A 27,092-nucleotide genomic window follows, 5' to 3' on the forward strand; every position below is an offset into this window, starting at 1 on the left:
GAGGGGGTTTTTTTGTATTTTTTTTAGTTAAAAATGTCAAATGTTGTTTATCATGACTGAACTGTGAAATAAATAAAAATGGTAAAACATCCAATAGGGTGAAAACATTTTATAAGCATTGTAAATGTTGGTTGCTCAAAATTTAATGAGTTTTCAACCAGTGTTGAATTTGATCTTTTATGGTGTGTTTAAATAAGATTTAAACTAAATATTCTAATGTTTCATGGTGCAGAAACGTGAGTTTTCTGGATTATAGTGTAAATTCGGAGTAAACTCCACCCAGTCCAGCGCACCCCCTGCTTCGCCCGGTGGAAAATGATGCGAAGCCACTCTGCTTCACTGACTTACCGCGAGCTTTTCTTATCCAATCACCTCCTTCGAAAATAACTTCCCAGCCAATGAGGTTTTAGTTCCCCTTTCGCGGGCTGACAACCGGACAAGACAACATGGACGTAGAGATGGCAGACAGGGAAAGCGACCAGAAGCCGAGTGGAAGCGGGGTAAAGACGGACACCGAGGCCGGGGAGTCCTCGTCGAAAAGCTCCGGGAGTTCCTACGAGCTGCCCTGGGTGGAGAAGTACCGGCCGCTGAAACTGAATGAAATAGTTGGGAACGAGGAGACGGTGAGCCGCCTGGAGGTGTTCGCCAGGGAGGGAAACGTCCCGAACATCATCATAGCAGGTCGGTGTGGATCCGGAGGAAACATAATAGTCAGGATGTGATCTACAGGGAAATGTTAAAGTTCAAGGAGTAGGACAGGAGAAGAATGAAAGATGTTTGGAATGTGGAAGGAAAAAGGTGTCAAAACAACATGGCGGCAGAGTTTGGAACCTGGGTCAGAACCAGAAAGGATTCTTGAGAAAAGAAGTTACGTTTAACCCCTAATAAGGTCTGAAGGAGTTGCCTATTAGACCAGAGGATTTTCCAGGGTTATTGAAGTTTCGGGAGAAATAAGAGCATGCACTAATTATTGTATTCCTAAACTTTATTTCCAGTTGTTATTAATCCTTTAGACCTCAGCCTTTCGTCCTGGGATTCCTCGGGATTCTGTCTTCCAGTTTATCGGTACCAGGTTCCTTTGGGTCCAATCTTAGACACATGGCGGCTTCTTCCTGAGTTGTTCCTGTAAAGCTCCATCCAGGCTATGAGGGGTTATTTTCAGATCACTGACCTGGAGGATAATAACTTCACGCCTTTTATCTCAATAAAGGTTGTACTTTTTATGGAATTAATCTATTATTGAAATAATGGTCAACTAATTTGGTCATTAATCACTAACAGGAGTATATAGACTGAAAAAAGTCAATTTGCTAAAAGCTATAAACTCAGATCAGTATTTAAGCCTAAACCATACAAAAAATTATACATTTTGCATAGAAGAAAAATAAACACAAACTTCTGTCTGTAAATTTGTAATACCCAGAAATCCTTAAGTTGCAGTTTAAGCTTTACTTTATTGAATGTCTGTAAAAAAAAATCTTTTATGCATTTTTTGCTCATTATTGTTTGTTTGCATTTAATTTCTAAAAAGGCTTAATGGAAAAGTCTTCAGAATGTGTAATTTTTAAAATTTGAATCGATAATTAAAAATAATAATTCAGGTCACACTGGTGTCAGTCAGGCATCCCTTCAAAATGCTGCTTGTTGTACTTTAACTAGACCACACAGACATCTGTTCAGCCAACCATTTCAGAACAAAACATCACCAGTCATGCATGATGGTGGAGGATGATACTTGGGGCTTGGTTGCTGGTTTATAGAATTAGGAACTGATCCAGATGTTTTGGTGCGGTTCAGGACCTCCAGGGACAGGGAAGACCACCAGCATCCTGTGTTTGGCCCGCACTCTGCTGGGGGCCGCCATGAAGGACGCCGTGTTGGAGCTCAATGCCTCCAACGACAGGTGAGACCCAGCGGTGCAATGTCAGAGGGGTGGGGCTTCAGTGATGCTGTCCCGGGGCGCGGGGCTTTAATGATGCTGTCCCAGGGGGCGGGGCTTTAATGATGCTGTCCCAGGGGGCGGGACTTTAATGACGAACGCTGATAGTGGCTCTGCAGGGGCATCGATGTGGTGAGAAACAAGATCAAGATGTTCGCCCAGCAGAAAGTCACGCTGCCCAAAGGTCGACACAAGATCATCATCCTAGATGAAGCGGACAGGTGAGCGGAGACTCATTCCCACGGACACTTCCTGCTTTACTTCCTGTCCTGATGAAGCTGCTCTGCCGCCCCTAGCATGACGGATGGCGCTCAGCAGGCGCTCAGGAGGATCATGGAGATCTACTCCAAAACGACTCGGTTCGCTCTCGCCTGCAACGCCTCCGACAAGATCATCGAGCCGATCCAGTCGCGCTGCGCTGTGCTACGCTATGCCAAGCTGACGGACGGCCAGGTGCTGGCCCGGCTGCAGGAAGTGGTGGAGCAAGAGCGGCTGGCCGTATCTGACGACGGGCTGGAGGCCGTCATCTTCACAGCACAGGGGGACATGCGGCAGGTGAGGGGGCGGAGTCAGGATGCGGGTCATGATAGTTCTGGGTTCTTCAGTATAGTTTAGCTATGCTTCTTTGGGACCTTTTGCTCGTCCAATTCAGTTAGTTTTTAAAGTGTGTATGCTAATAAATAGATTAATAAACACAAAAACAAAGGATATTGTATCTATAACCTAAATATATTTGTTTTATAAACGCATACAATAGTTCCCCATTATAGTTTTTATTTCAGTTAACAAAAATGTTTTCTCAGTTTCAGTTTTCGTTAGTCTTAGTTAAGTACAATGACCTTGGTGAGGAGGTGGGGCTACGAGGCTGGAGGAGGGGCTACGAGGCTGGAGGAGGGGCTACGAGGCTGGAGGAGGGGCTACGAGGCTGGAGGAGGGGCTACGAGGCTGGAGGAGGGGCTACGAGGCTGGAGGAGGGGCGTGCGTTGCTGATTGTTCTGGTTCGGTTCCAGGCGCTGAACAACCTGCAGTCCACCCACTCTGGCTTTGGCTACATCAACAGCGAGAACGTGTTCAAAGTGTGCGACGAGCCGCACCCCTTGCTGGTGAAAAGCATGCTGGGACACTGCGTGGCGGGGGACGTGGACGCAGCGTACCGGGTGGTGGAGCAGCTGTGGGCGCTGGGCTACTCCCCCGAGGACATCATGGGGAACATCTTCAGGGTCTGCAAGACGTTCCAGATGGCCGAGTACCTGAAGCTGGAGTTCATCAAGGTGAGGCACAGGAGGAAACGCTGAGCACAATCACCGGACCGCTGGCGCTGCTTTAACTCTGCTTACTAGGAACTTCACAAGATTTTTTTTCCCTCCAAAATGTACATTTAAAAGAAAAAAAACAACATCAGACAGATCAACTCTAACATTTTTATTCTTTAAAGAACTTAAATAACTTGATGAGTTTTCTAAAACTTGACATCAAGCTTCTGTAAGAAATACTGCCACCTGCAGGTGGGAGTTAGCATTGTTTAAACTCAATATTTTCTTACCATTTCTGCAGAACAGAAAAAATGTAGTTATGCACTAGTACAAAAATAGCTGGAATCTGCTGATTTTGTGTGATTTTGAGAAAAACTGGAGCTTGTTTGAAGATTCATTGGAACATTAGAGCGATTTTTAAAAAGCTTCCCAGACTGAATGAGGAAGTAAAACCTGCGTTGGCTCTGGATGTTTTTTAATTCTGCTGAATAAACAAGAAACTAAAACAATTCCCACAGAGAGGCTGAAGGGAAAAATACTCAAACGGTGAACCAATTTCTATTAAAGCTGCAGCGAAAAGACAGTGATTAGATGACTATAGCGTACAGAGGCTAACAGGTGCAACACGTGAATGACCCAAACTCCAAAAACATGAAATAGAAGCAACAGGGAGATCGCTGCGGTCTTTCCATAAGACAGAACTCCTCCAGCCCCCTAGGGGGAGTCTGGAGTCTGTAATATTACAGCTTGATTCTGTCCACCTTACTCCTGGGAGGTTTACTGGGGAAACGATTATGGGTCTTACTTCTGGCGCCCACTGGAAGTAGCAGTACTTCATTGTAACTTGTAGGGTTTTTTGCTAATCTATATTCATGATAGAAGTTACATCTAAAAGAAAGCAGAGAAGCTGGTCAGAGATCCGAGCTGCTGTTCTGCTCCGACAGTGTAAAATACCAGAACTACATAATATTAGCTTGGTGTGATGTGAATTTTATTTTTCGTTTGTATTTAAAAAAAAAAATAAAAGTTCATAATCTGAGTCTATCATTATGTTTGGGCCAGGAACATTTTTTATAAGACAAAATAAAATATCTGGGTTTATTTAGTCCATCACAATCAGAACCTCGAGGTTCTCTGTTGCTGAGTGTCGCTGCAAATCAGCGGAGAAATAACCGCAGCTGCTGCGCTCCAGACCGTAATGTGGAGAATCTCCCCACTGGACCAGAACCGAACCACACATATAGAGAGCAACTTGACTGGAAAGAGTCTGCCCTGGCGGAGCTCAGTAACTGTTGCTGTTCGTGGCTGTACTTTAATAATCAGACCAAGTTAATTAGTGGCAGCAACAGGTTTTCCATTTTGCTTCAATTTTCTGTAGTTGCAGCATTTGTTGTTTGTATCATTCTTTGTTTGCACGTTTTGGCTTCCGTAGAAGTGAGACTACAGTTTGAACAAAAAGTTCTCAAACAGGCAGAAATATAAACTAATTATTCATTCAATTAGTGAATACTTGAGTGAAAGGAATTCGCTTTAAGTCCCTCAGTTTCCACATTCTGCAGGTTTAACTTTTTTTAATCATTGTCTTTGTTTGTTTAAACTGAGAGAAAACTCTGTAAACCCGTCCGTTTGGACCTGATGTGATCAGGAACCGGTTCTCTCTCGTTTCCTCCAGGAGATCGGCTTCACTCACATGCGGGTGGCTGAAGGAGTGAACTCCCTGCTGCAGATGGCCGGCCTGCTGGGAAGACTCTGCAGCAAGACGGCGCCCCCTGCTGCCAGCTGAACAACATGAACCCAACAGACTTCATTCCTCACCAGAACCACGATGTGGCTGGAACAAACTGGACCTGAGAGGATGATGACAGTTTCTGACCCCTGGAGGTTCTGAAGGGTTAAAGTTTTCCCACCGTTAGATAATAAACTGTTTGATCTGCAGTCAGGTTTTATTCATAATTAATTTGCTGTTTTTGATGGAAGTGGAGGGAATAAAGTTGGAGGCGGTTCTGATCCAGCTCTGATTCAGAGCTCTGTCTGCATTGGGTGGGTCTGGGTTCTCTGGCTGGTTCTGTCTGACCCAGAACCTGAAATGATCCCGTTCCACATTCTGCTTCAGTCTGGAGTCGGACGGGACCAGAATGAGGCTGGATCAGGGCCGGTACGGAGCTAAACTGGAGCCAAAAAGTTCCTTAAAAAATGTCTGTGGGTGACGCAGGGGAAAAGCGAGATCCATGTACGAAGGCAATGGTTCGAGTCCCAGCCCTGTCTGACAACTGTCAAATAAAGGCAACCAGATATGACCAAATAAACCCTGAAAATGCAAAGAAATGTTTATCTGAAGAAAAACATTCTAAACTTCTTTTCAGGTTAAAGTTGTTTTTTCTAGTTATTTTATTTTTTTCCAGTTTCAATACTTTTCATTTTTAAAAATGAGTGTTTTTCAATTTCATAAGGTTTTAACAAAATAAAGTGTTGGCCCCAATTTGTCTCCATACCTTTGTGGAGTGGACTCGATCAGCAGCAGAATCATTCCATGTTTGAACCGGGTTTGGTTCTGGTTCTGAGCAGCAAGGAGCCGTTGATTTATTTCAGCTTTATTTCATTACAAACTACAGAAACAAACATCCAGCAGGTTTAGAACCAGAGCAACAGGAAACCCAAACCACCAGAACCGCAGCAAGACCCGGTTCTGCTCCAGGAACCACAGGGTTCTGAGCTCCTGATGGACTCCCGTTTACTGAAGAGAATGGAGCAGAACCAGGTTCTGGGGCTGTTGGTGTCTTCAGTAGAGCTGAACATCGGGCCCACAGAAACTTCTCATGCTACGACTCGGCATGCCGACAAATGGACTGCAGAGATTCTGAGGGAAGCGGATCGAGCCGACCCGGCAGTACTAGAAACAAGTTCTGACGAAGCAGATGAAGATCAGTTCTGGTTTCGGGCCAAGCTGTGACTTAGAAGCAGAACCAGTCGGGTTCTGGAGTTGAATCGGATCGGACCTCCCCTCAAGCTTTAGTTCATGAATGAGTTTCAGGACGTGAAACTCCTTAAATATTTAACTTCCTGAAGGAGTCGGGTCCGTCAGAACCAAATATCAACGACGAGTAAATATCAAAAAGATCGGATCAGAACCACAAGAAAGAGAAAAATGTCTGATCAAAGAGAACAAGAACCACAGAACAACGGCATGTAAACTCCACGAAGAGAGAAACGTGTTACCATAGCAACTGCTGGACAACAGAACCGCACCGGTCCGATCTCCAGCATGAACTGGACTCTTCAGGAAGAACTCTGACAACTGGAGGAGGAGGAGCAGAACCAGAACCGCAAGGCCGGCACTGCTGGCTGGATGGTCAGGACCTCAGCGGCGCCCCTTGGTGGGCGTCGGTGGCGCTACGGCGCCAGACTCACATGGAGCTCGCATTGGTAGCGGAGTGGCTTCTGGAGCGGATCAGACGGGTCATACCGGCCGCGGGCACTGGGGGCACAGGGGCAAAGGTCAGAGGGTCCAGCAGTAATATTCCAAACAATAAAAACAAAAACTGATCTACCTAAACTAATTTAGAGACAGAACCTGCTGTTCAGTTCTGGAACAATGTCGGGTCGTTACTAACACACTGTATTTGACTGCACCAGGTGGGCTACAAAGAGGAGATGTTTTGTGTAATCATCGCAGCGTCTAGTACAGGATTCACAAACTTTCTGTCAGGAGGGCAAAATCATCAGCACCATGTACAGACCAAAAAAATATTTTTCAAAACTAAAATCCCCCAAAATGTTTTCTTTACCTACTCAATAACAAACTAAGCATGAACTATTTGAATTAAAGTCACCTGATTTTTTGTTGATCTATTCAACACCTGATAGCAGCACAATAACAACCTCATTATATCTAATTAATAATCATAAATAATCCCCAGATCAGTCCTACAGTGGATTGATTTCAGCAGAAAGCTTTTCTTATGTTAGGATTTTTAGCTGCAGATTCATTTGTAATGAACATGTGAGACAGATCAGGATAAAAGCCTGTTAATCAGCTGAGTGTGAGCCGACGTGCAGACACTCACTGTATCCCATTCCCTGGAGGAAGTACTTGATGGCCTCGGCTAACTTCCCAGGCTGAACAGAAAAATCATTTTGTTTTCATTCAACATTAAAAACAGAACCAGGAACTCCGGTGTTTATCTGAAACTCACCTGAACCACCTGAGGAAGTCCCCCACAGTCCGCCATCTAGTGGACAGATAAAGAATGACATCATTATCAGAGTGACCAGCTTTAATCTGCTGGTTACAACGTTTGGTTCATTCACTGTGTGAAGGCTGAACTCCCCAACTGTCAGCCACAATCACACTATGAGAAATCAGATAACAGCAGGTGGATGTGACATTTATATGTTTATAATAACTATAAATTATCTTAAGACTACCTTCAAAAATGTACAATGTTTATTCAGGTCATTGAACGTCACATTTTACATGCAGTGACATTCAGAAGCTAGTCTTACAACGGCAAGAAAAGCGGCGTGTTGACAGGATCTTGGCCATTTTTTACGCCGTCTTAAGTCAGAAACCAATGTTTTAATCAGATGTGTGGTAAAAGTGACGTTTTGTGACACTTGGCTTTCCGCAGTGTGGAATATAACCTGTAAAATACAATTTGAAATGAATGCGATTAATAAAACTTGGGTCTCAAAGTTTTCTTTGGGAAAAAAATTAAATCTGAAAAAATACCAAACTGAACAAATGCAGGTTCATCTGTTTCATACACTCAGTACATTTGCCTCAAAATGTATTGTTTGATGAAGTTTCTTAAAGTTGCGTTTTTTCCAAATTTCAATTTTTGAACTTGTTCTTTGCTTGCAAGAATATTGGAACAAATTTCTCTCCATAAAAAAAATTTGAAAAACTAATAAAACAACAAATTGACTAATTTAGTAAAGAAAGAAGAAACATGAATATAACAAGTAGTCAATCAATTAATCTCATTATAAATTAAAATAAGCTTGATAAATTCCATTATGGAGATTAATAATTTTAAGGAAAATTTTGTAGGCAGAGACATCATAAACTATTTTATTTATGGTTTTTATTTCTTTTTTATTTATTGTTTTGGGTTGTTTTATTTTGGATAATTAAGTAAACAGTTCCAGTATTTATTGTTCTTTGAGAGGGCAAACTTACATTATTATGCCAAGTATCAATATATTACTTGAAAAGGTTCTAAAAACAACAATATTATCATTTATTGCAATAATTAACAGACGTTGTCATGGTAACAAGGCCTGAACAGGTGGTTACCTTCAGCAGGGTGGTCTTGGTGGGATCCAGTTTGGAGTTACAATCCACCTGCACAACAAACAAACAAAACTTCTTAAAATGACAAAAATCCAGAAAAATATGAAGAAGTTTTAAAATAAGGAAAGGAAATAAAACTAAATATAAATACTGCAGACAGACAGATGGCCAATCAGAGAGCTGGATTCTATGGAGGAAGAGGGCGGAGACTCACCACGGCGTCCACAGAAGGTGACATGTCTCCGACCTACCAGCAGAGCGGGACACCTGAGGAACAACCAGCCAATCAGAGCGGCCGACAGGAACCGGGCGACCAGGTGAGTTCAGGTTGGGGGCGGAGTTACCTGAGTGTGACGAGGCCGCTTCCAGTGAGACCAGGGGTGGGTCGGTCTATCTCCAGGTCAATACGGCTGATGCACACGCACACACACACACACACACACACACACACATAACTTATCATTAGAGGAAAACAGTTTATCTGCCAACATCATGGTGGCCACGCTAACTAGCTTTAGCATTGATAAGACCGGCCTGCTGGCCCTGATTGGTTGTTTCTAGTTTGACTGGCAGACGGCAGAGAGGCTTGATTTTTCACAGATCAGACCAAACTGTCACAAAATACTGACAGTTTCAACAAATCAGTAAAAACAACTTTATAAAAATTACACACTGCAGCTTTAATAGGAGATTTTTACATCATATGAACCTGGTGAAGAGAAAAAAGTCACTTGAGTTTTGATTTTAACATTTTCTCTTAAATGCTAAATGTTTATATTTTTGTTCAGTTTTGGCTTCATTGATGCTCTGAGTGTTACAAATCGATTACTGAATGACTTGCTCGCTGATTATTTTACTGATTGATTAATCAGGATTAACCGTCTGAATTGACAGGAAGTAAGCGGCGGCGCCTCACTTCTCATAGCTGCTGAAGAACAAGGCCAGGTTCTCCTGAGGAATGTCCTGACAGATTTGGAGTCTCAGCGTCTGAATGATCTCCTTGTTCTCCAGTAACTCCTCCTGCTCACACACACACAGATAAAGTGCTGTCTGTACATGCTGTGGGACCTGTAGGACCTGTAGGACATGAGGACGGTGCGGTGTCCCTCACAGAGCTGAAGTGGTGTCCCATGATGTTGTCCACCAGGCTGCTGGTCCAGCTGCTCAGCTGCAGGAAACAAAATGGAGGCTCAGTTTGTGTCTCTGCTTCGTTCGTTCGCCTGCATCTGGGGAGACGGTTACCTTGGAGGCGGCCCAGTCCACCCAGCCTTTGGCACACGGGTCAATGTTGATCAGAATCAAGCCTTCCACCAAGCTGGGCTTGTTCAGCTGAAACAACAACAACTGGTTTTACTGGGAGCAGTGGGAGGAGTCAGAATGGAACTGAGGATGACTGGGTGGGTTTGATTACAGCCAGCTTGGCGAGGACGTAGGCTCCAGCTCCGACGCCGATACCGATCACACTTTTCACCCTGAAGACACAACCAGACTCAGAGTGACCTTAGAGTGACCTCTGAATGACCTCTGAGTGACCTTACCCCATCACTCCCTTCCTGCTCCAGTGGACAGAGGACTTACTGCAGCTTGGAGAGGACATGCGGCAGCATATCAGCCAGCTCCTCCATGGCAGGGTACTCGTACCTGGACACACACACACACTCAGTGCTAATTACTGTACACAATCACTGAGGCCACTTGGTTATGGACTGTGTGTGTGTGTGTGTGTGTGTGTGTGTTACCCAGTGGGGAAGGTTGGAGCGTTGTCCTGCTGTCCAGGAGCGTCAACATGCAGCACAGAGAAATGCTGCGTCACTTCCTGCATGTCCTCGAAGTTGAACAGTGTGTTGAAGCACGACTTGTCTGCACACAGACGGACAGAGAGACACAGGGACCAGAGGACATCAGGACACGTCCAGATGTCCTCTGGTCTCCACCTGCAGCGCCCCGTTTACTCACGGTTCATTCCAATGTCGTGGTAGGTGAGGATTGTGGGCTGGTTGCCCTTGGCGACGCCCCTCATGGTGACGTGCAGCACTCCATGCGCTGTCTCCACGTCGTATTCCTGGACGACACACACACTCAGACTTTTATGAAATGCTAACTCTGTGCTGCCTGGTTTGAATCCTTCCACACTAATCAGTTGTGAAGCCGACTGGCTGAACTCACCTTGCAGTTGACATCCTGCAGGTTGCTCTTATTCTGCAACGACAACACAGAGAACTGGGTAACTGATCATCGCTCTTTATCAGGGCTACAGGGACGATTTAAGCCTCATAACGCCATGTCTGAGCTGTGCTAAGCCCCGCCCCTCACCTGTCCTGTGAGCAGAGGTTTGATCTCCGTCAGCTGCACGTCGTGAAGCTCCTCCATGAGGTCAGTGTTTCACACCAGTCAGCTGGTAGAAAACACTTTAAACGGACAGACAGGAGAGGATTAAACTAAAACATCCATTCATCACCCAGAAAAAAAACAAAACACACAGCTGAACAATCACAGCTCGTTTTGAAATGTCAAAGGTCACCCGCTGATCTGAGGTAAATTACACTGTGGTGCAGCTGTTAGCAGGAAGTGCTGCCAGTGATGGGATAATAACTGAATCGGCTTAATTGCAGCCGTTTGCAGCATCTTTAAATGCGTTTTGCAGCTCAAGTCCGGCGGTCAGCTAGGAGGGGTTAAAATGTTTCTGTGACTGAAAGACTCTAAACTGTCAGAGAACTAATCACAAACTGAGGCTTACATTGAAAATATACACAAATATTCCTAAATCTGGGAGCAGTTTATTAAAAGATCTCATCTCTAAACCTCTGATTAAAATGTTACAAAACTGAAAGATGGTCATGGTGGATCCTTCCTGCCCACAGCCGACACAAGAAAAACACAAACTGAACTCCAAAAACCTTCAGATTTTATCATAAATTCCTCTCATTAAAGTCTTTAATCTTAATGTCACAGAAGTCTGTTACCATGGCGATAAGGAAACAGCAGTGAACCGGTCCGGTTCTACTGGATCAGCACCGGTTTCACTTCAAATTCAAAAAAATTTGTAAAAATCCACAAATGTTTCAACAGGTTTATTTACAAACAAACATGGAAATGAAAAACTCTTCAGTCCCGCCATGTTTTCTTATTGTTTAATATAATAAATTATTCTATAACATCAGATTTACTCAGCCTAAAGTTTCCAGCTCAGTGAGTCTGATGGAAACATGAAGTGTGTGTGTTGGGGTGTGTGGGAGGGGGGGTGGATGTGTGTGTGTGTGTGTGTGTGTGTGTGCAGACAGGTTTCAGTAGATTGGGTTTTGGTTTGATAAACTGTGTCCTAAAGTCAACTTGGCTCTGATCTAAAGTCAAACAGAAAACAGAACATTAAATCAAGTCTCAATCAGCAGGAAGTCAACAGGAAACTGAATAAAGTGTTTCCTGTTTTCTTCAATAAAGAAAATCCAATAAGCATAAATACAATAACAGTTCAGAAATAGATACTCAGCTATCTTCCAGACCATAAACTGACATGATAGGAATGCAATGAGAGTTAAACACACATCAGCCTCCTTTGGTTTTTATCCCAAAATACTTCAGTGTAAAGAAACAAAAACAAATCACAATATTAATTCAAATTTATAAATGATATTTAGTTCAGTAATTAATCAGGTTTTATTGGTTTTATTTTCCTTTTGTCTTGTTTAACTATGATTTTGGTAGACTAATTATTGCAGGAAATTATTTCTACTGGATCTTCTCACAGTTTCAAGGCATTTATCATGTTTTCAATGTTTCAGTTCAAGTCAATTAATTTCCAAATTACTTTATTGATCCCAAAGAGATATTAAATGTTGTTGTGACTCAGTAATTTAGGTTCTTTACAGAGTTATTGTAGATGCTGACTGACGGCTGTGGGCAGGAAGGATCTCATGTAGCAGTCCATGTTGCAATGAATCTGAAGAAGCCTCTGACTGAAGACAGCTGTTGTTCATTTAGCATGCATGGCTGGGTTAAAATGATGAAGAAGAAACAACAGAACTTCACTTTGGTCAGAGTGTAACGCTAACAGACAGCCTGACCAGCAGGAGGCAGCGTTCAGCAGGTGAGAAATGCTTAGCATCCTCCTCCACCAGGCTCCACCTGCAGTCCGGAGTGGATCCAGAAATTATGGATCCATAGCAGAAGTGATTCAGGGTTTATTTCTGCCTGCTGGGGTCTGACTGGGTCCAGTTTCCCTCAGAGGAACCAAACAGCAGAAAAACTCAGAACACTAGCTGAGGTCCTGAAAAGCTTCCTGTAGATGCAGAAAAGTCTGAGCCAATCAGCTGTTCCCAAGCTGCTGAATGGTTTTCCATCATATGCTGAGTTTGGTTTCACCTGTGCATTATGACCAAACTTCTACACTTTAGTCTCTTTTGTCCAGCAGTCGCTGTTCATTCAGTATGCAGGTGTAAATAGATCTACCATATCAGACTCTGACTGATAATAAGGGATTTAAAGTTGGATGGATTCTTACCCAGAATGCCCTGCACTGTAGTCAGCTTCCTAATGCATTGGAACCAAACCAGTTCAAACCCAGACCGAGTTTCTGACCGAACCAGACCAGGGTTTGTAACCGGACCTGAGTTTGTTTTTTTAGTTTGCATCAGAGTTCGATTAGCATTCACACCTCCTCAACCAACCGACTGTCTAGGCAAATCATCTGCCATCTTGCCGCTACGCTATTTCTCCATGTAGTGTGATGCCCCCTCATGGTGGTGCTTGGTTCTGACTGTCAGTTCCCAAAACGGACGGCAGACAAAACCTGTCAGCATAACAAATTTTATAAATTGTCCCAGAAATTACAGCAATAAACGATAACATTGTTGTTTTCAGACCATTTTCAAGTAATATAACATTAGAATATGTTTCAGAACATATTCTGAAATATAAATAAACTTTAGACTAATAAACATTTAATAAACACTGGAACTGGAAGACAAATATCCAAAATAAATAAACGAAACATCAGAAAAATTAGATAAAAATGAATTATAAAATCTCTGTAAACAAAATTGTCCTTCAAAATAAGGGCTAGTTGAGACCAAAGCACCAGACTGAAGACTTTAGTAGTGAGAGAGAAAAGAGAAAAAGATAAATCATGCAAAGAAATGATTCAGTTTGTTTCAATTAATCATCTGATTAATTGATTTATTACGACAGGCCTTCGGTCGACTCCAAACACCAATGTTCACAAACCAAACCAGTTCTAAAACTGACCCGATTCTAAAACCGAACTGGTTCTAAAACCAACCCAGTTCTAAAATGACAGTTTTTCAGAAAATGCTAAACAAAATGGAAAAAACATGATGAGATTCTGCTTCATACACAGACTATCTTCAGTCAGAGGCTTGAAACAGACTGCTACAGGAGCTCATACCATATCTACTTTTTTCTATTTGATTGGTAAATTACTCCAGGATTGATGAACTGAGGTGATGAAATTCCACAGAAACAGTTTGGAAACAGCTTTTAAAGCTTTCCAGGTTGCTCCTCCTCTTAAATCATCGCTGATGGCTTTCCGCCCTGTCATGGTGGTTAACACATAAAGCTTTCACCGAGGTGTTCACGGTGATTATTACTCACCTTCCCAACAGCCAGAGAAGCAGAAAGAAAGGCTGTAGGCACTTTTCTCTGAGTTCCAATGAATAAAAATCAGCCTTTAGTTTAAATATAATCTGTTATTTGGTTTAGCAGCTGCAGATCTGATGAACTGGATGTTTTCTGGCTGAGCTGTCCGCCCACATTAGCGCACAAAGAGCCACAATAGGATGGTAACGTAACCTCCACTGACAGGGAGCCTTAGCAACCAACCGTTACCATGGGAGACTACATCTCCAGCTCGCGCGCGCACTCACACACTGACATACACACACCCCGATACACAAACACACACCTGTAACTCGTAACATCGTCATCATGAAGGCGAGCTCCATCAGAACAGAACCGAACCGTTCTCCAAACGGAACCTTTGAGTTACCGCTCAACACAAGCAACGATCCCCAGTGGTCAGTTAGCAGTTTTAACTAGCTTGCCAGTCGTTACCAGGTAACCAGTCTCTAGTTAACTGACATAATGGAGTTTTTTTCCCCCACTCACCGTTAGTCGGTTCACCCCTGAAGCGGGTCGGTAGGCGGTTTAATCCGGTTCGGCAGCAGGTAACCGTTGGTAACCAGCAGAGTTTGTTGAATCTGGTCGCGAGGAGGATTCTCTCTCCGGTCGTTCTGCTGCACGCGGACAGTCCGGGGCGGAGCTACGTCAGAAATCTAAACACGGGGGGCGGGGCCTTGATGTTTACTTTAGGGACAAATTAGTACAGAAAACAACAAGTTTGATTCATATCAGCCCAGTAAATATTCCCCAGAAATCCACATAAATTAAAATTGATTCTGGTTATGTGTCATTAGAAAAAGTCAGCTTGTTATGTGTGACTCTAAATAATAATTTTGAGATTTTATAATAATAATAATAATAATTATAATAATAATAATAATAATAATGCATTTTATTTGTCAATGCCTTTCAAAACACCACATGAATGCATCCATCGTTTTTTAATTTTATTCTAATTCTAATTAACTTTATTGACTTACAAGATCATATCTTTGTTTACAGTTGATTAAGCATTAATTTACCTATATTTACTGTTAACATTTACTTGAATTTCTTCCTATGTTTACTTGTATTAATTTGATCTTATTTGGTCAATTGTCATTATACGCTATGAAATATTAAATACGTTGGATTTAGCAAAAGGCTAATTTCCATTGGTAGTCCCGTGATACAAACAGCACACACGCACACACACACACACACACACACACACACACACACACACACACACACACACACCCACACACGCACGCACGCACACACACACACACACACACACGTATTAACCACATTCACAAACAGATCATATGCATTGCTTCAGTTAATCTAATTTTTTTTCAATGTCCTTTATTTTCCTTTATAACAAAACAAATGAAATAAAATAAAGAGAGAAATGGATGCATAAAATATGAAAGAAGCAGTTGACTTTCAAATCTGTTATGTATTGCATTGTGCATATCCTACCACAAAGTTTTAATCACCTGACATTAAACAGATGATAAGGATTCACTTTTATATTTCAACAATTTTTAGCAAGTTGGAGCTTTCTATGTTTATAGATGGATTTTTTTTGTTTAGGCGTAATAAAGTATCTTAATTAATTTCCCAGTCAACCTTCCTCCATCTCAATAATATACATTTTCACTGATATGAAAAAATAAGTGAAAATGAGTAAATATTAATTATTGTTTTGATATCTTAGCTAAAATGTTGAGAAACAAAGTCATAATTTTGAAACGAGTGAAAATGTTCAGGACTGAATTAAATGTTGTAAGTACAACAGTTTGAATGGACTTCTGTTCATTTTACAGTTTATTTCTCAGCTCCTCCTGTAGATGGTTCTGTTTGGAAGTGAGCAACACGCCTGCTCTCATCCAGGCAGCACATATTTAGATCGTCGCTCAGGCAGGAAACATCGGCGTGAAAACACAGTGGGACCATCTGCTGTACGGACAGCAACACCGTTACTATCGCTCACACACAAACACAAACAGCAGGACTTTCAGACAGACGCCAAGGCGTTGTCAACAGTAAATACAGATAAACGCTACAGCATCCTTTAATTCTGCTTATATTTTTCCAGACAGAAGAACACTTTGTAAAAATAAAAATGGTGTTTTTCTCATTTAGTTTCTCTACAAATTTGCTTTGAGATCAGTTGGATAATTTAAGGTGCAGTTCATAAATATTTCATCTTTTCTGATTTACTTCATCTTTTCTCAATATGTAATGTTTGCTGATCTAAAACATTTAAATGGAGACTACTGTCAGTTAGCAATCTACTTCTGCAGTAAAAATGGGGAAATGTTCTCAAAATATGTTGTTTAAAGCAGATATGTACCAGTTTGTTAAAATGAGGCATAAAGTAACTGTACCTCAGTCGGAAACTGTGGTTCAAATTTTCTCAAACTTTTCATTTTAATGAATAAAATTATTGATATAATTTTCTTGAAATGGAAAATATGAAGTACAGCACAAGATATTTGTCTGTTTATAACTAGACTTTTATAATAAGTAGAACCACATATGTCCATTGACTTTACTGAAAAACAAACTTTTCCCAAATTTATTCTGTTGTAACTGAATAAATTTGTTCAGCTGAGCCTAAAATAACTAGGTCCTTTCCTTTACTACAGCAAACATACAAAATCTAAAAACAATAACATCTCTTCTCTGCAAGAAACATAAAAATCTTAATGCTTCGTTTCATTGTTTTTTCTTTCTTTCTTGGTCTGCCAGTATTTTTGACTCACGGGCCAAAAAGTTTGGAAATGATGTTTCTGAATTATGTTCATGGTTCAGGAAAAATCCAGACACAGAAAACTTGCAGCATGTTTCAACATTTTTATTCAACGGAAGAATCTCTGAAAAACAAAAACCTCCAGCCTGAAACTAAATGAACAGCGAAGCTTCGACGGGTTAATGAGGAACATCTAGAGCTTTACGTCTAAACTACTGACAGGAGAGGAAACAGACGCTTTAGAGGCGTCGCCATCAGATCAAAACCAGCGTGTAGAACAAAGTGTTGAATACATTTCACTGCTTTATTTTCAGGAAAAAGTCTACTTTCCTTTCTGAAAAACAGTCCATCCGTCTCTCTATCAAAATAAATCTACAGGTTTGTACAGTTTCTTATACAAGCGTAAAAACATTCAGATTAACATTTGTACATTTCCAAGCTGTGCTGTGAAGAAGCACCAGCATTTTTCTTCTCACTAAACTGAAACGAAGCAGCTTTTAGCTCAGTAAAAAGAAATAAAAAATGCTGAAACTGTGAGAATGAAAACTGATTCTGCTTGTCTGTAGAGGGAAGCTCATAAAGCACCGATGTAAAAATAAAACTAAAGAAAAACAGAATCTAAGATCTGGGAGCTTTTAGAAGCTGATTTTACACGTTATCTTCATTAAAACAGCTAATATTTAAGTGGATATGTCAAAACTTAAGCTGTTGGGAAATATAAACAGGTTTTAGTTGGAACCAGACTGTATGTGAAACACCAACATTCCTGCTGCAGAAGTGCATTAAAGGCCAAATCGTCAGTTTCATTCAGCCTCTGTGAAGTTAAATATCTGGAGTGAAAAGTCGAGGTCGGCAGATGAAGGATTAATCAGCCAAACATGGATCAAGTTTCACTTAGATTAATATTTTTCATTTGGCCGACAGGTTTTTATTGTTTCTGCATTCACCTTTTAACAGAAACATAAATTTAGTGCTTTTCCTAACTATGATGGCCGTGTGATGGCCAACAGATAGGTCTGCTGCTACAGACGATGATCTCCTGGATCATCATCTTCATCATCTGATCCAGGAGATCAGGCGGGTAACAGAACCGGGGCAGAACCAGAACCTCCACAGTGCTAACTCTAATAAAGCTGGAACAAGGGCCAATCAGGGACTGGAAGTAAAACCGCAGCTTTTCAGAGGAAACTTCAGAAAGTCTGGAGAACTGTTGAACCAGACCAGACTAATGGATCACAGAGAAAATCCGAGACCTTCAGGGTTGGATCAATTCTGCTGTCATCACATATCAGACAGAACGATTCAGCTCAGATGATCCTTCATCTGTCCTCAAGTCGAACCGAGCCTGAGTCTCAGAAATAAATCTGTCCTGATCCATCAGGAGTTTAATCTGGTTTATTCTACAAAACGTCTGAATTACACTGACCTCAAAGCTGAGCCCTGATGTCGCCCCGCTCATCCTGGACCAGTGAGACCAGTGAGACCAGTGAGACCAGTGGGACCAGTGGCAGCAGTGGGACCAGTGGCCCAGTGGCTGTGGCCCCGGGACCATCTGCTGAATCTGGCCCAGATCTGCTGTGCTCAGTTCTGATTCAAAACAGCCGTTAAAACATAAACATAAACCATAGAAGAAGAAAGGAGGCGCCCCCTGCAGGCACTCCCAGGTATTCTGCATACAGTCTGTTCACAGCTGAATAAATGAAGCTTCTGTGGATGAAAATGAAAATCTGCTGCTGGGAAAAAAACATTTTGTGGTTCCAACAAACTTTAAAAATCATCATTGTGTTTTTTCTTTTGAAATTACAAAACAGGAAATAATTACAGTTGGTATTAACATTAGTGCAATTACAAAATCTGAGTTATAAAATTATCTGTGTTCTTGTTCGGAGGTGCGTCTGTAACCGGAGCAGCCAGCCAATCAGAGGACAGGTCATGGAGGTCAGCTCCAGGTTTAGTCTCTTTTTACAAAAAAGTTCTTCCAGCAGAACCGACTCACAGAGCGTTACGTTTCCACTCGCCTGCGGCTGTCAGTCGCTCAGCGGCAGACTGCCAGGCGCCGCACCGTACACAGGTCACTCAGCAGGCGCCTGATTCGCTGCTTCAGCTGCGGGAGGCGGGACAAAGGGTCTGGAGGCTCCAGCTCCCCAGAGTGATCCAGCCAAGACTCCAGAACTGCAGGGAGAAAAAGAAAGTTTTCTCAATTTCCTCATCAGAGTGGAAAAATAAATTTAAAACCTGTCCTGTATCTGTGTGTGTTACCGTCCAGCTCTCGCTCGATCAGGTCCATCCTGGCGGTGATCTGGTGATGCAGCGTCTCCACGTGATCCAGCAGGTTGAGCCGACACTGAGCCACAGACACGGCGGCCTGTCTGTGGGCGTGGCCGGCGTCCTCTGAGTGGCTCTCCGGTTTGATGCTGAGGAAGAAGCGAGCATCTGAGTGGCTCACGGCGTTGGCGTCCATGATGCTCAGAGACTGTTGTTTCCTCAGATCTTCAGGCTTCAAACAGAAACAACAATTAGAACCCAAGATTTACACATTTTATTGTGCTTTAATGGGATTTCATGAAACAGAAGGTTGGTTTTAAAAATGTCACAAATAAAATGGTCACTGAGCTCCCACTGCGGTTCTGTCAAGTTCCTCTTCTTACTCGGCCAAAAATCTGATTGGATGGAGAACACCTGTGGACATCAATCTTAATGTCTTGCTGCAGGTTATGAGCTGGATTTAGGTTTGGACTTTGACTAGGCCACTCCAAGCCTTAAGTGGTTTAATGAAAAATCTGCAGAATATGCCAACTTTTTTTTCCATCTGATAATCTCCTCTGTGTTGATCCGTCTCAGAAAGACGAGAAGAACTTAAAGGGGTGTGACTCCGTCTGCAGGGCGCCTCACAGAGTGTGAAGTTTATTTTAGTCCCTCGTTTCCTGAACCCAGACTGACCTCTCCTACCTTTTCCTCCGCCATTTCCCATGATGCCTCTGGTTTCTGGTAGCAGTGTTCGCTGCTGACGTAGCAGATGGGCGGCTCGTCCTGCTGGCCGGACGTCAGGTTCAGAGCCTCCTCCTGTCGCCATGGCAATCTCCACAGCTGCAGGTCGGGGTGGGACGGAGAGCTGCGCAGAGGGAGACAGAGATGCTGAGCAGACGTTTCTGTAGATGTGCGCCCCCTGGTGGTGGGCTGACTGATGTACTCACTGCAGCAGGCTGATCTTGAGCTGCAGGCCGCTCAGGACCTGGTGCAGGCTGTGCGTCTGGGCCAGCAGGTGGCTGGTGTGGGAGATCTTGGAGGCGTTGATCTCTGAGTAGTTCTCCTTCACGCAGGACAGGCCAAACATGTGACCCGAGATCAGCAAATCAGGTTCAGACAGGAAGCGCTGGGCCCGCCTCCAGCCTGCAGAGGAAGCAGACGGATCAGAGGAAGGTTCCTCCTGTTTTCTGCCCCTGCAGCGCAGCGGAGGGGATCCTACCTGAGGTCTGCCTGCAGTAGTAACAGATGTAGTTGTGAGGAACGTTGTCTTCATATAGACCCATGCAGGTTCCATGCTGCCAGCAGAGACACGACTCGCACTGTAGAGACACAACGGCAGAAAAAGATTCCCTCTGGGTTTGAGCCATATAAGACCATCAAACAATATCAGAAAATCTGAGTAAAAACAAGAAAAGATTGAATTTATAGAAGTAAAAGGAGAAGATTAAAATGAAAAGGTTGATGGGAATGGTAAAACAAAAAAAATTCCTTCCATTTGGAAAGTTTTTACGCCAGCTGTAGGAGGTTTTTTGGCTTTTTTGAAAAAGAGTTAATGCTACAGGGGAAAAGGAAATACGCTGAATAAAACGGAGAAATTTCTGAGTCCAAACCTCCAGACTTCAGAGGAGAGACGTCTTGTTTATCAGGAAGTAGATAGCCATTAATAAAGTCAACACCTGATGAAAAATCGCTTTGGTGGCTGATTCGCTCCAGATTATCGATGATCTGACATTTTTCACAGTAGATGAAAGCACAACTAATATGAATTTTAGTTTTTTGTCTGACATTTTAAAATTTCACTCAAAATGTTATAGACAATTAGATGTAAACATAGCTAGAAAAATCTTTAATTTAGACTCAGGTGAAGTCAAGAAGGAGTTTGGCAGCTGGGACCTGGAGGTGTGATCTGCCTACACCTGGAGCTACACCCCGATGTGAACAAGCTGAACAGGAGGAGGTCTGAGAATATGAATGGACGGGGGCTGAGAACCAAGCCCTGAGGTACACCACTATTAAAAAGTCAAGAGTGAAAGAATAGGTTTTATTAAAGAGATAAAAATCAGTAAATTCAGAGCCCAGAATCGGATCAATTTTACAGATGAATTCATTGTTCATTAATGAACCAGAACCATTTTGGTCTAAATTAAATGAAATATTTCTCTTTATTTCAAAAATAAAATATAAAAAATTAGTCAAAGTTTTCACACAAGATTTGTGGAAATTAAAGCCTGATGAAGACTTTTTATGGACCGTGCGTGTGTGTGTGTTACCTGAATCATAAAGTCGTTCTCTTCGTCCACCTCGCACACACACCTCACCACCTCACAGTCCTCCGTCTCCGTAGCAACGGGCCAGAACGTGTCCTCGCCACTCTCAGCCGTCAGAGTCGACCAGTCGCTGCCGTCGTCGACTGGAAGCAGAAACAAAATCAGCGTTTTGTTGGTTTTTTGAACGAGAAAGGAGAATATTTGGTGTTTTTTCAAAGAGAAAAGTGAATATCTGGAGTGTTTCCTGCTCGGACCGTGTGAGTGTGAAAGCTTCAGAGTGAGGGGCGGTCGGTCCGGCGCGTCGTCGTCGCTGCTGCCGAATCCTGCAAGCAGGGCGAACACAGACAAATGATTCCACTGACATAATCCAGATTTCAGGGTAAACTAATCAGATTAATAATCTGAACTGAAAAGCAGGCTGAGGAGGAATCCAGATCCTCCGTTACCTGACTGGCTCTTCTTCTTCTTCTTCTTTTTCTTCTTCCTCAGTTTGACTCGCAGGAAGTGCTTCCTCTCCTTCCTGTCGTGTCCTCCTGGTTTTTCCTTCCTCTCCTCCTTCTTCAGCTCTGCAGACAGAATTCAGACGTTTGGCTCATTTTGTCCCACAGAAATCTGTTTGAGAATCACCGAGCTCCGACCCACCGGTCCCCATGATGCTCTGCTCTCTGTCGTCACGGCGACAGCTGCCGGTTTGGACGTCAGCCTTCTTGCTGGACGGGAAGTCGCCTCCTTCAGAAGCAGACCTTTTCCTCCTGCAGCGCCAGTAGAGGCAGAAGGTCAGGGGTCATCACGGAGGCTGTGGTGCTGAACTCACCTGGACTCACCTGGAGGCCTCCGGCTCCGCGCCGCCGCCGGCATCCAGCTGCTGCTCAGAGTGGTAGTACTTGATGTGGTAGTGAAGCAGGCTGGCCTTCCTGAAGGACTTGGAGCAGCCGGCAGCCGGACACTTGAAGGGGTTGTGGTCCAGCTCGATGGACAGAATAGGAGGAGGCTGGTTCTTTATCACCCTGTACACTGCAGGAGCACACAGCCAGTGAGACGCTGCAGAAACAGAACCTAAACAAGTACTTTGGTTTCTGGTGCCAACATCTTGAAATAAGACCAAAAAACTTACAAGTAACTTCTCAGCAAAATAAAGGAGCTTGTTTTGAGTCAACAATTCCTTGATATTCCTTAATAGACAATTTCCCCATAAGTGAAAACTGTGCTTTTAATCAATATTAGGGAATAATTAACTTAAAACAAGCTCCTTTATCTTTCTGAAAAGTTACTTGTAGGTTAGTTTTGTCTTATTTCAACTGTTCTGAGATATTTGCAATAGAAACTAGACCAGAAATAGTTGGTAGGATTTTGTGTTTTTGCAGTGGGGAAGATGGAGACCCAGTGGTGGGCGGAGCTTACGTGGCTCTCTGCTGAACTTGTGTGTGGTGGGAAGGTGAGCCTGGCGCTCCATCAGGACATCTGAGGAGGAGGAGAGCAACATTGGATGAACTGGAGATCGAATAAATCAGCCACTGTCCCCTTTTGCTCTGGCGCAACAGACGACAATATTTAGCAACTTTTTCTCAGACAAAAAAATAAAAATAAAAAATCAGAATGGGAACGCCCAGCTTTTCAAAGATCAGTGATCAGCCAGAAAACTGTGATCAATGCACCTCTAATTTGGATTTAATCTGCTCTAAATGTGAATTCAAGATTTGAGAGAAACACTCAAGCAACAGTGGATGGAAATAAATCAGGAGCTTATGGAAACAACGCCACAGAGACATCATCAAACTGAAACACAAGATGGACGACCGACCCGGAGCTCATTGGTTACCTTTGTCAATGTGGGCGGGGTTAGGAACTGCTGCCAGGGTGGAGTCTGCTGTGATTGGCTGTTTCTGAACTACATCACTTCTGTCTGAAAGACAAGAAAAACAAACCAGATTTACCTTCAACCTGAAGACAAACATCAGGGGTCGAATCTTAACTCACTGTTTTCTGTCTTCTTCTTTGTTGGTGGATAAGAGGAAGAAGGCTCTGCTGTCTTCCTCTCCTCCTCCTCCTCCTCCTCCTCCTCCTCAGCTCCTTCCTTCTCCTCTGAGGTCTCCTCTTCTTCTCCTCCCTTCTTCTCCTCCTCCTCCTCCTGCATCTCCTGGCCTCCCCCCTCTTTGGGGTTCTGCTCCTCTTCCTCACTCTCGCCCTCCTCCCATCCCTCGCTCCCCACTGCGCTCCTCTCTGATCTGGACCTCTGGACCACAGAAAGCAGCATCAGTGAAGATGACGAGCTGTTGGAGGAAGGTGAGGAAGGTGCAGCGGTTCTTACTTCGTGGAAGGGTTTGATTTTGGTCGGCTTCACCGTCTGGACCACGCCGTCGTAGAACCGCACCGTGTACGAGTCTGGGACGGGAACGCAGGGTTAGGCCCATCACTGCAGACTGAAACTTAAAGCCGTTCAACTGGAGTTACAGTTAAAATGTTTCTTTTTTGTTCCTTTTTTCAGATTCAGACAAGCAGCTTCAAACATTCAGAACCAGATGTGAACACAAGCTTTTCATCAGAGAAACATCTGTTTCGAGATGACCGGGAATCAGGACCAGGCAAAGAAACAACATTAGATTATTAGAATAAAGTCGCATGACAGTGAGTCAAAATAATGAGAACAAAAGACATAATGATACAAGAACAAGCTCATAATATTATGAAAACAGTCATAAAATACTAGAAAAAAATTTAAACGACAGAAAAATAAAGATACAATATTAGCAGAATAAGGTTGTAATAATATGAGAAAAAAATCCACAAAATAAGAAGGTTGACGTAATAATAGAAATAAAGTCATAATATTACAAGAATAAAGTTGTAATATTAGTACAATGAAGTAGTAATTTTAAGATAACTCCAACATAAAAAGTCATCAGAAATTAACACGAGGAATGTTGAGCATTTTAAGAAGTTAAACTTTGTGATCAGTTTTTCAAATAAGGATGATATTTAACATCAGAATCCAATTATTATAAGTAGCAGGACTTTGAAACAAACGACGGTTTACTTCAAGGAACGAAGGACAGACTAGACGAGCTGCTCTCTATGTCGCAGTTTTGCTCTCATTAAAGAGACTTTTCTAGTAATTTTACGACTTTTTCCAAGTAATATTATGACTTTTTTCTAACAGTTTCATAAGAAATCTCTTAGTCTGGCCCTTATGTTCTGTTGTTGAAAGGTCAAAATTGAGTCTCACCGTCTTTGTTGACTTTGAGGATTTTTGCCGGGTAGAAGCGGCAGTCGGTCCAACAGGCCAGAACTTTGGAGCCCAAAACGAAGACCTGAGACAGGAAACAGGATGATCTGACAGAAACACGACAAGATGGAGGAAACGCTCTGGTTCCTGCTTTAAACGAAACGTTTAGAGACGCAAAAAAAGCATATGAATGTTTCATGTCAGACATTTCTCTTACTGTAAATAAAATACCTGAAAAATAAAATGATTATTTAGAAAATAATCATGTAAATATTTTAAAATATTTCATATTTGTAAAATTGTTTTATGTATTTTTAAAATAATCAAATGTTATAACAACATAATCAGATTTAATACTTATAAAAAAGCAGATCTAAAATGTGTGAAAAGAATTTACATTTTATAAAAAATAATTTAGAAACTATTATTTAGAAAATAATCAGGCTGTTTTTCATTAAACAATCTGTTATTTAAAAAACAGATTTTTCATACTTGTAGCAATAATCAATTATGAAAACAATCCTAATCATGATAAGTAAACAGCTTAGCATTAATAAGCAGCGTTGGTACCGGCTGGGCCTGCGGCGGCATCAGGCCCTGCCTCCTCAGGCTGACGCGCTCCAGCGGACGAAGGTACGGCGAGCTCCAGTGGAACCACTCGTTGTGTCGACGGCTCCACTGGCGATAGTGGACCAGAACCCGCTCCTTGTCATAATCGATCTTCTCAATAGTGGCAGCATACCTGCAGAGACAAGAGCTCAGGTGATTCAAAGACACTCAGAACAACAAAATGATCAGCAGAACTGTCCAATTATTTACTTAACGTTTTGCATCGTGAATTTAACCACAAACAATCCTGGAAACATTATGTATAAAAAAATTGAGAAATATTTTGTATTGTGTCCCAACATTATTATCCTAATGTTCCTGTTTAATCAGCACAGAACTGATGACAGACTTTTCTTCTGTCATACAAACAAAGACTAATCCACTAGTTTGGGCTGCTGTTAGTAAAGTTACAGCCAAAAATTAGTAACATCAATTTGCATTATTTAGCCTGTCATAAGAAAAAACAACAACATATTTTTATAATTTTAAGTAACTCCCCAACAAAGCCATTATTTTACTATTTCGCTAAAGTTGTTTGAGTTAACAAGTTATATCACTGGAAAGAGGCTGACTGGGCAGCTAACTGGAACAGCAGAGGATGGTTAGGATAGTTAAAACATATGCTAGGTACTGTGTGTGTGTGTGTGTGTGTGTGGGTGTGTGTGTGTGTGTGATGCAGACCAGTTCTTTTGTCGATCTCGGGCCTCCAGCTGAGCTCCGACCTCGAAGGTGATTCCTGACCTGTCTGGTGGAGTCTTCATCTGCCGGAAAAAGACACAGAGCCGCTGTAGAAGCTGAAACTTATTATTACACACCATGAATGTTTGTGTTTGGATTCTTTCAGTTGTCCAGGAGATGGAGCTGTTTGTAGAGCAACTTTCTGAGTTACACACATCAAACCCCGCCCAACATTTCATCCTTTTGTTTTCTACGTTTCTGAAAACACTTTTTATATTTTATGTGTTCATAATTAATATGTAAAAAAGGATAGAAAAGAAATTGAAAGTGAATACAATTAAAAACAAAGACACGCCTCCCAGCCTCGGACGCTGATTGGCCCACAGAGCTGGCAGTGAAGAACAAGACCCGCCTCCCAGATCCTCAGATATTTGACAGCGGCTAAAAGCTAATGCTATCTGTTGTTGTTAGCGTCAAACTGCAGCGAGCAGCGCCGCGGCTCCCGGCTCAGAGTTATTCACGAACACACGCTACTCAACTTCCACTACGTTTCAAAGCAAACGGGTGAAGTTAGTATGAGAGCTGTGCAGCTCAACGGACTGAATCTCCATTGACTTTGAATAGATGAGCTAACAGCTAACAGTTAGCCTCAGCTGAGATGAAGCAGCTCAGTCTCAATAACAGCCTGAGCTGTGACTGCGAGCCGCTGCTGCTGGAGGAGAAGCCTTCAGAGAACATCCAACCTGCCGATGAGTTGACATTCTTAATGAAAAGCAGCGACAGAGCGCCTGTTTACCTCCGGATCTGATCCTCAGCTGCTCCTCATACTCCGACAGATGCACAGCGCATGCGCCAGCACGGAAACTCAGCTGTCCCGCAGAAGACGCTGTAAGAGTGAGTGTGTACAGTAGTCTGAGGAGTAGGTGTAAACCTGAAAGCAAGGTAGTTATAAAAGAGCAGATCCGGATTTATTTAGCTCGACCTCCTAGCGGCGGTCTTGATCTCCAGGTCATCGGTGGTTCCTGCACATCTACCAAATGTATGTAGGGGACAGAAACCACAAGAGATATTATATTCAAATGATATCAAAACAAAACCTTTCTGCCCTAAATAATAAACTATGTGCGGCAGAAAAACATCCTTACCTTGAACCATGGTGGTGGCAGCATCATGCTGTGGGGATGCTTTTCTCCAGGAAGGATGGGGAAG

The 27,092-nt window shown here is 42.6% G+C and overlaps 3 protein-coding genes across 4 annotated transcripts; 1 reads left to right on the forward strand and 2 right to left on the reverse strand.

The window, feature by feature from the left end:
* The first annotated feature begins 405 nt into the window (after positions 1 to 405).
* rfc2 (replication factor C (activator 1) 2) lies at positions 406 to 5,127 on the forward strand. The gene is made up of 6 exons (XM_032566842.1): positions 406 to 681; positions 1,798 to 1,903; positions 2,059 to 2,160; positions 2,236 to 2,494; positions 2,950 to 3,210; positions 4,865 to 5,127. The coding sequence occupies exons 1-6, from the start codon at positions 447 to 449 to the stop codon at positions 4,973 to 4,975; spliced, it is 1,074 nt and encodes a 357-aa protein (XP_032422733.1). The 5' UTR covers positions 406 to 446; the 3' UTR covers positions 4,976 to 5,127.
* LOC116722674 (protein NDRG3-like) lies at positions 3,347 to 14,752 on the reverse strand. Its single transcript, XM_032566855.1, is given in 17 exon segments — positions 3,347 to 6,667; positions 7,257 to 7,308; positions 7,386 to 7,421; positions 8,489 to 8,536; positions 8,700 to 8,732; positions 8,734 to 8,752; positions 8,830 to 8,895; positions 9,402 to 9,505; positions 9,597 to 9,653; positions 9,728 to 9,814; positions 9,897 to 9,957; positions 10,064 to 10,126; positions 10,225 to 10,345; positions 10,442 to 10,547; positions 10,652 to 10,684; positions 10,799 to 10,902; positions 14,608 to 14,752. Coding segments are annotated over 16 exon segments (1,014 nt in total). The 5' UTR covers positions 10,856 to 10,902; positions 14,608 to 14,752; the 3' UTR covers positions 3,347 to 6,596.
* A 2,196-nt stretch (positions 14,753 to 16,948) lies between these two features.
* On the reverse strand, positions 16,949 to 26,788 carry LOC116718574 (PHD finger protein 20-like). 2 transcript variants are annotated; one of them, XM_032560664.1, is made up of 18 exons: positions 26,680 to 26,788; positions 25,887 to 25,966; positions 25,167 to 25,338; positions 24,597 to 24,681; positions 23,682 to 23,755; positions 23,351 to 23,606; positions 23,193 to 23,276; positions 22,775 to 22,834; positions 22,198 to 22,387; positions 22,016 to 22,125; positions 21,820 to 21,939; positions 21,628 to 21,696; positions 21,377 to 21,516; positions 20,326 to 20,425; positions 20,054 to 20,249; positions 19,809 to 19,971; positions 19,119 to 19,356; positions 16,949 to 19,031 (listed from the first exon to the last, which is right to left on the reverse strand). In XM_032560664.1, the coding sequence occupies exons 2-18, from the start codon at positions 25,964 to 25,966 to the stop codon at positions 18,895 to 18,897; spliced, it is 2,274 nt and encodes a 757-aa protein (XP_032416555.1). In that variant the 5' UTR covers positions 26,680 to 26,788; the 3' UTR covers positions 16,949 to 18,894. The 2 variants fall into 2 exon arrangements, with proteins under 2 accessions (XP_032416555.1, XP_032416547.1); XM_032560656.1 differs by having other exon boundaries at positions 19,800 to 19,971.
* Positions 26,789 to 27,092: the final 304 nt, after the last annotated feature.

The sequence above is a fragment of the Xiphophorus hellerii genome, chromosome 1 (assembly GCF_003331165.1).
Source record: "Xiphophorus hellerii strain 12219 chromosome 1, Xiphophorus_hellerii-4.1, whole genome shotgun sequence".
Taxonomy (NCBI): Eukaryota; Metazoa; Chordata; class Actinopteri; order Cyprinodontiformes; family Poeciliidae; genus Xiphophorus; species Xiphophorus hellerii.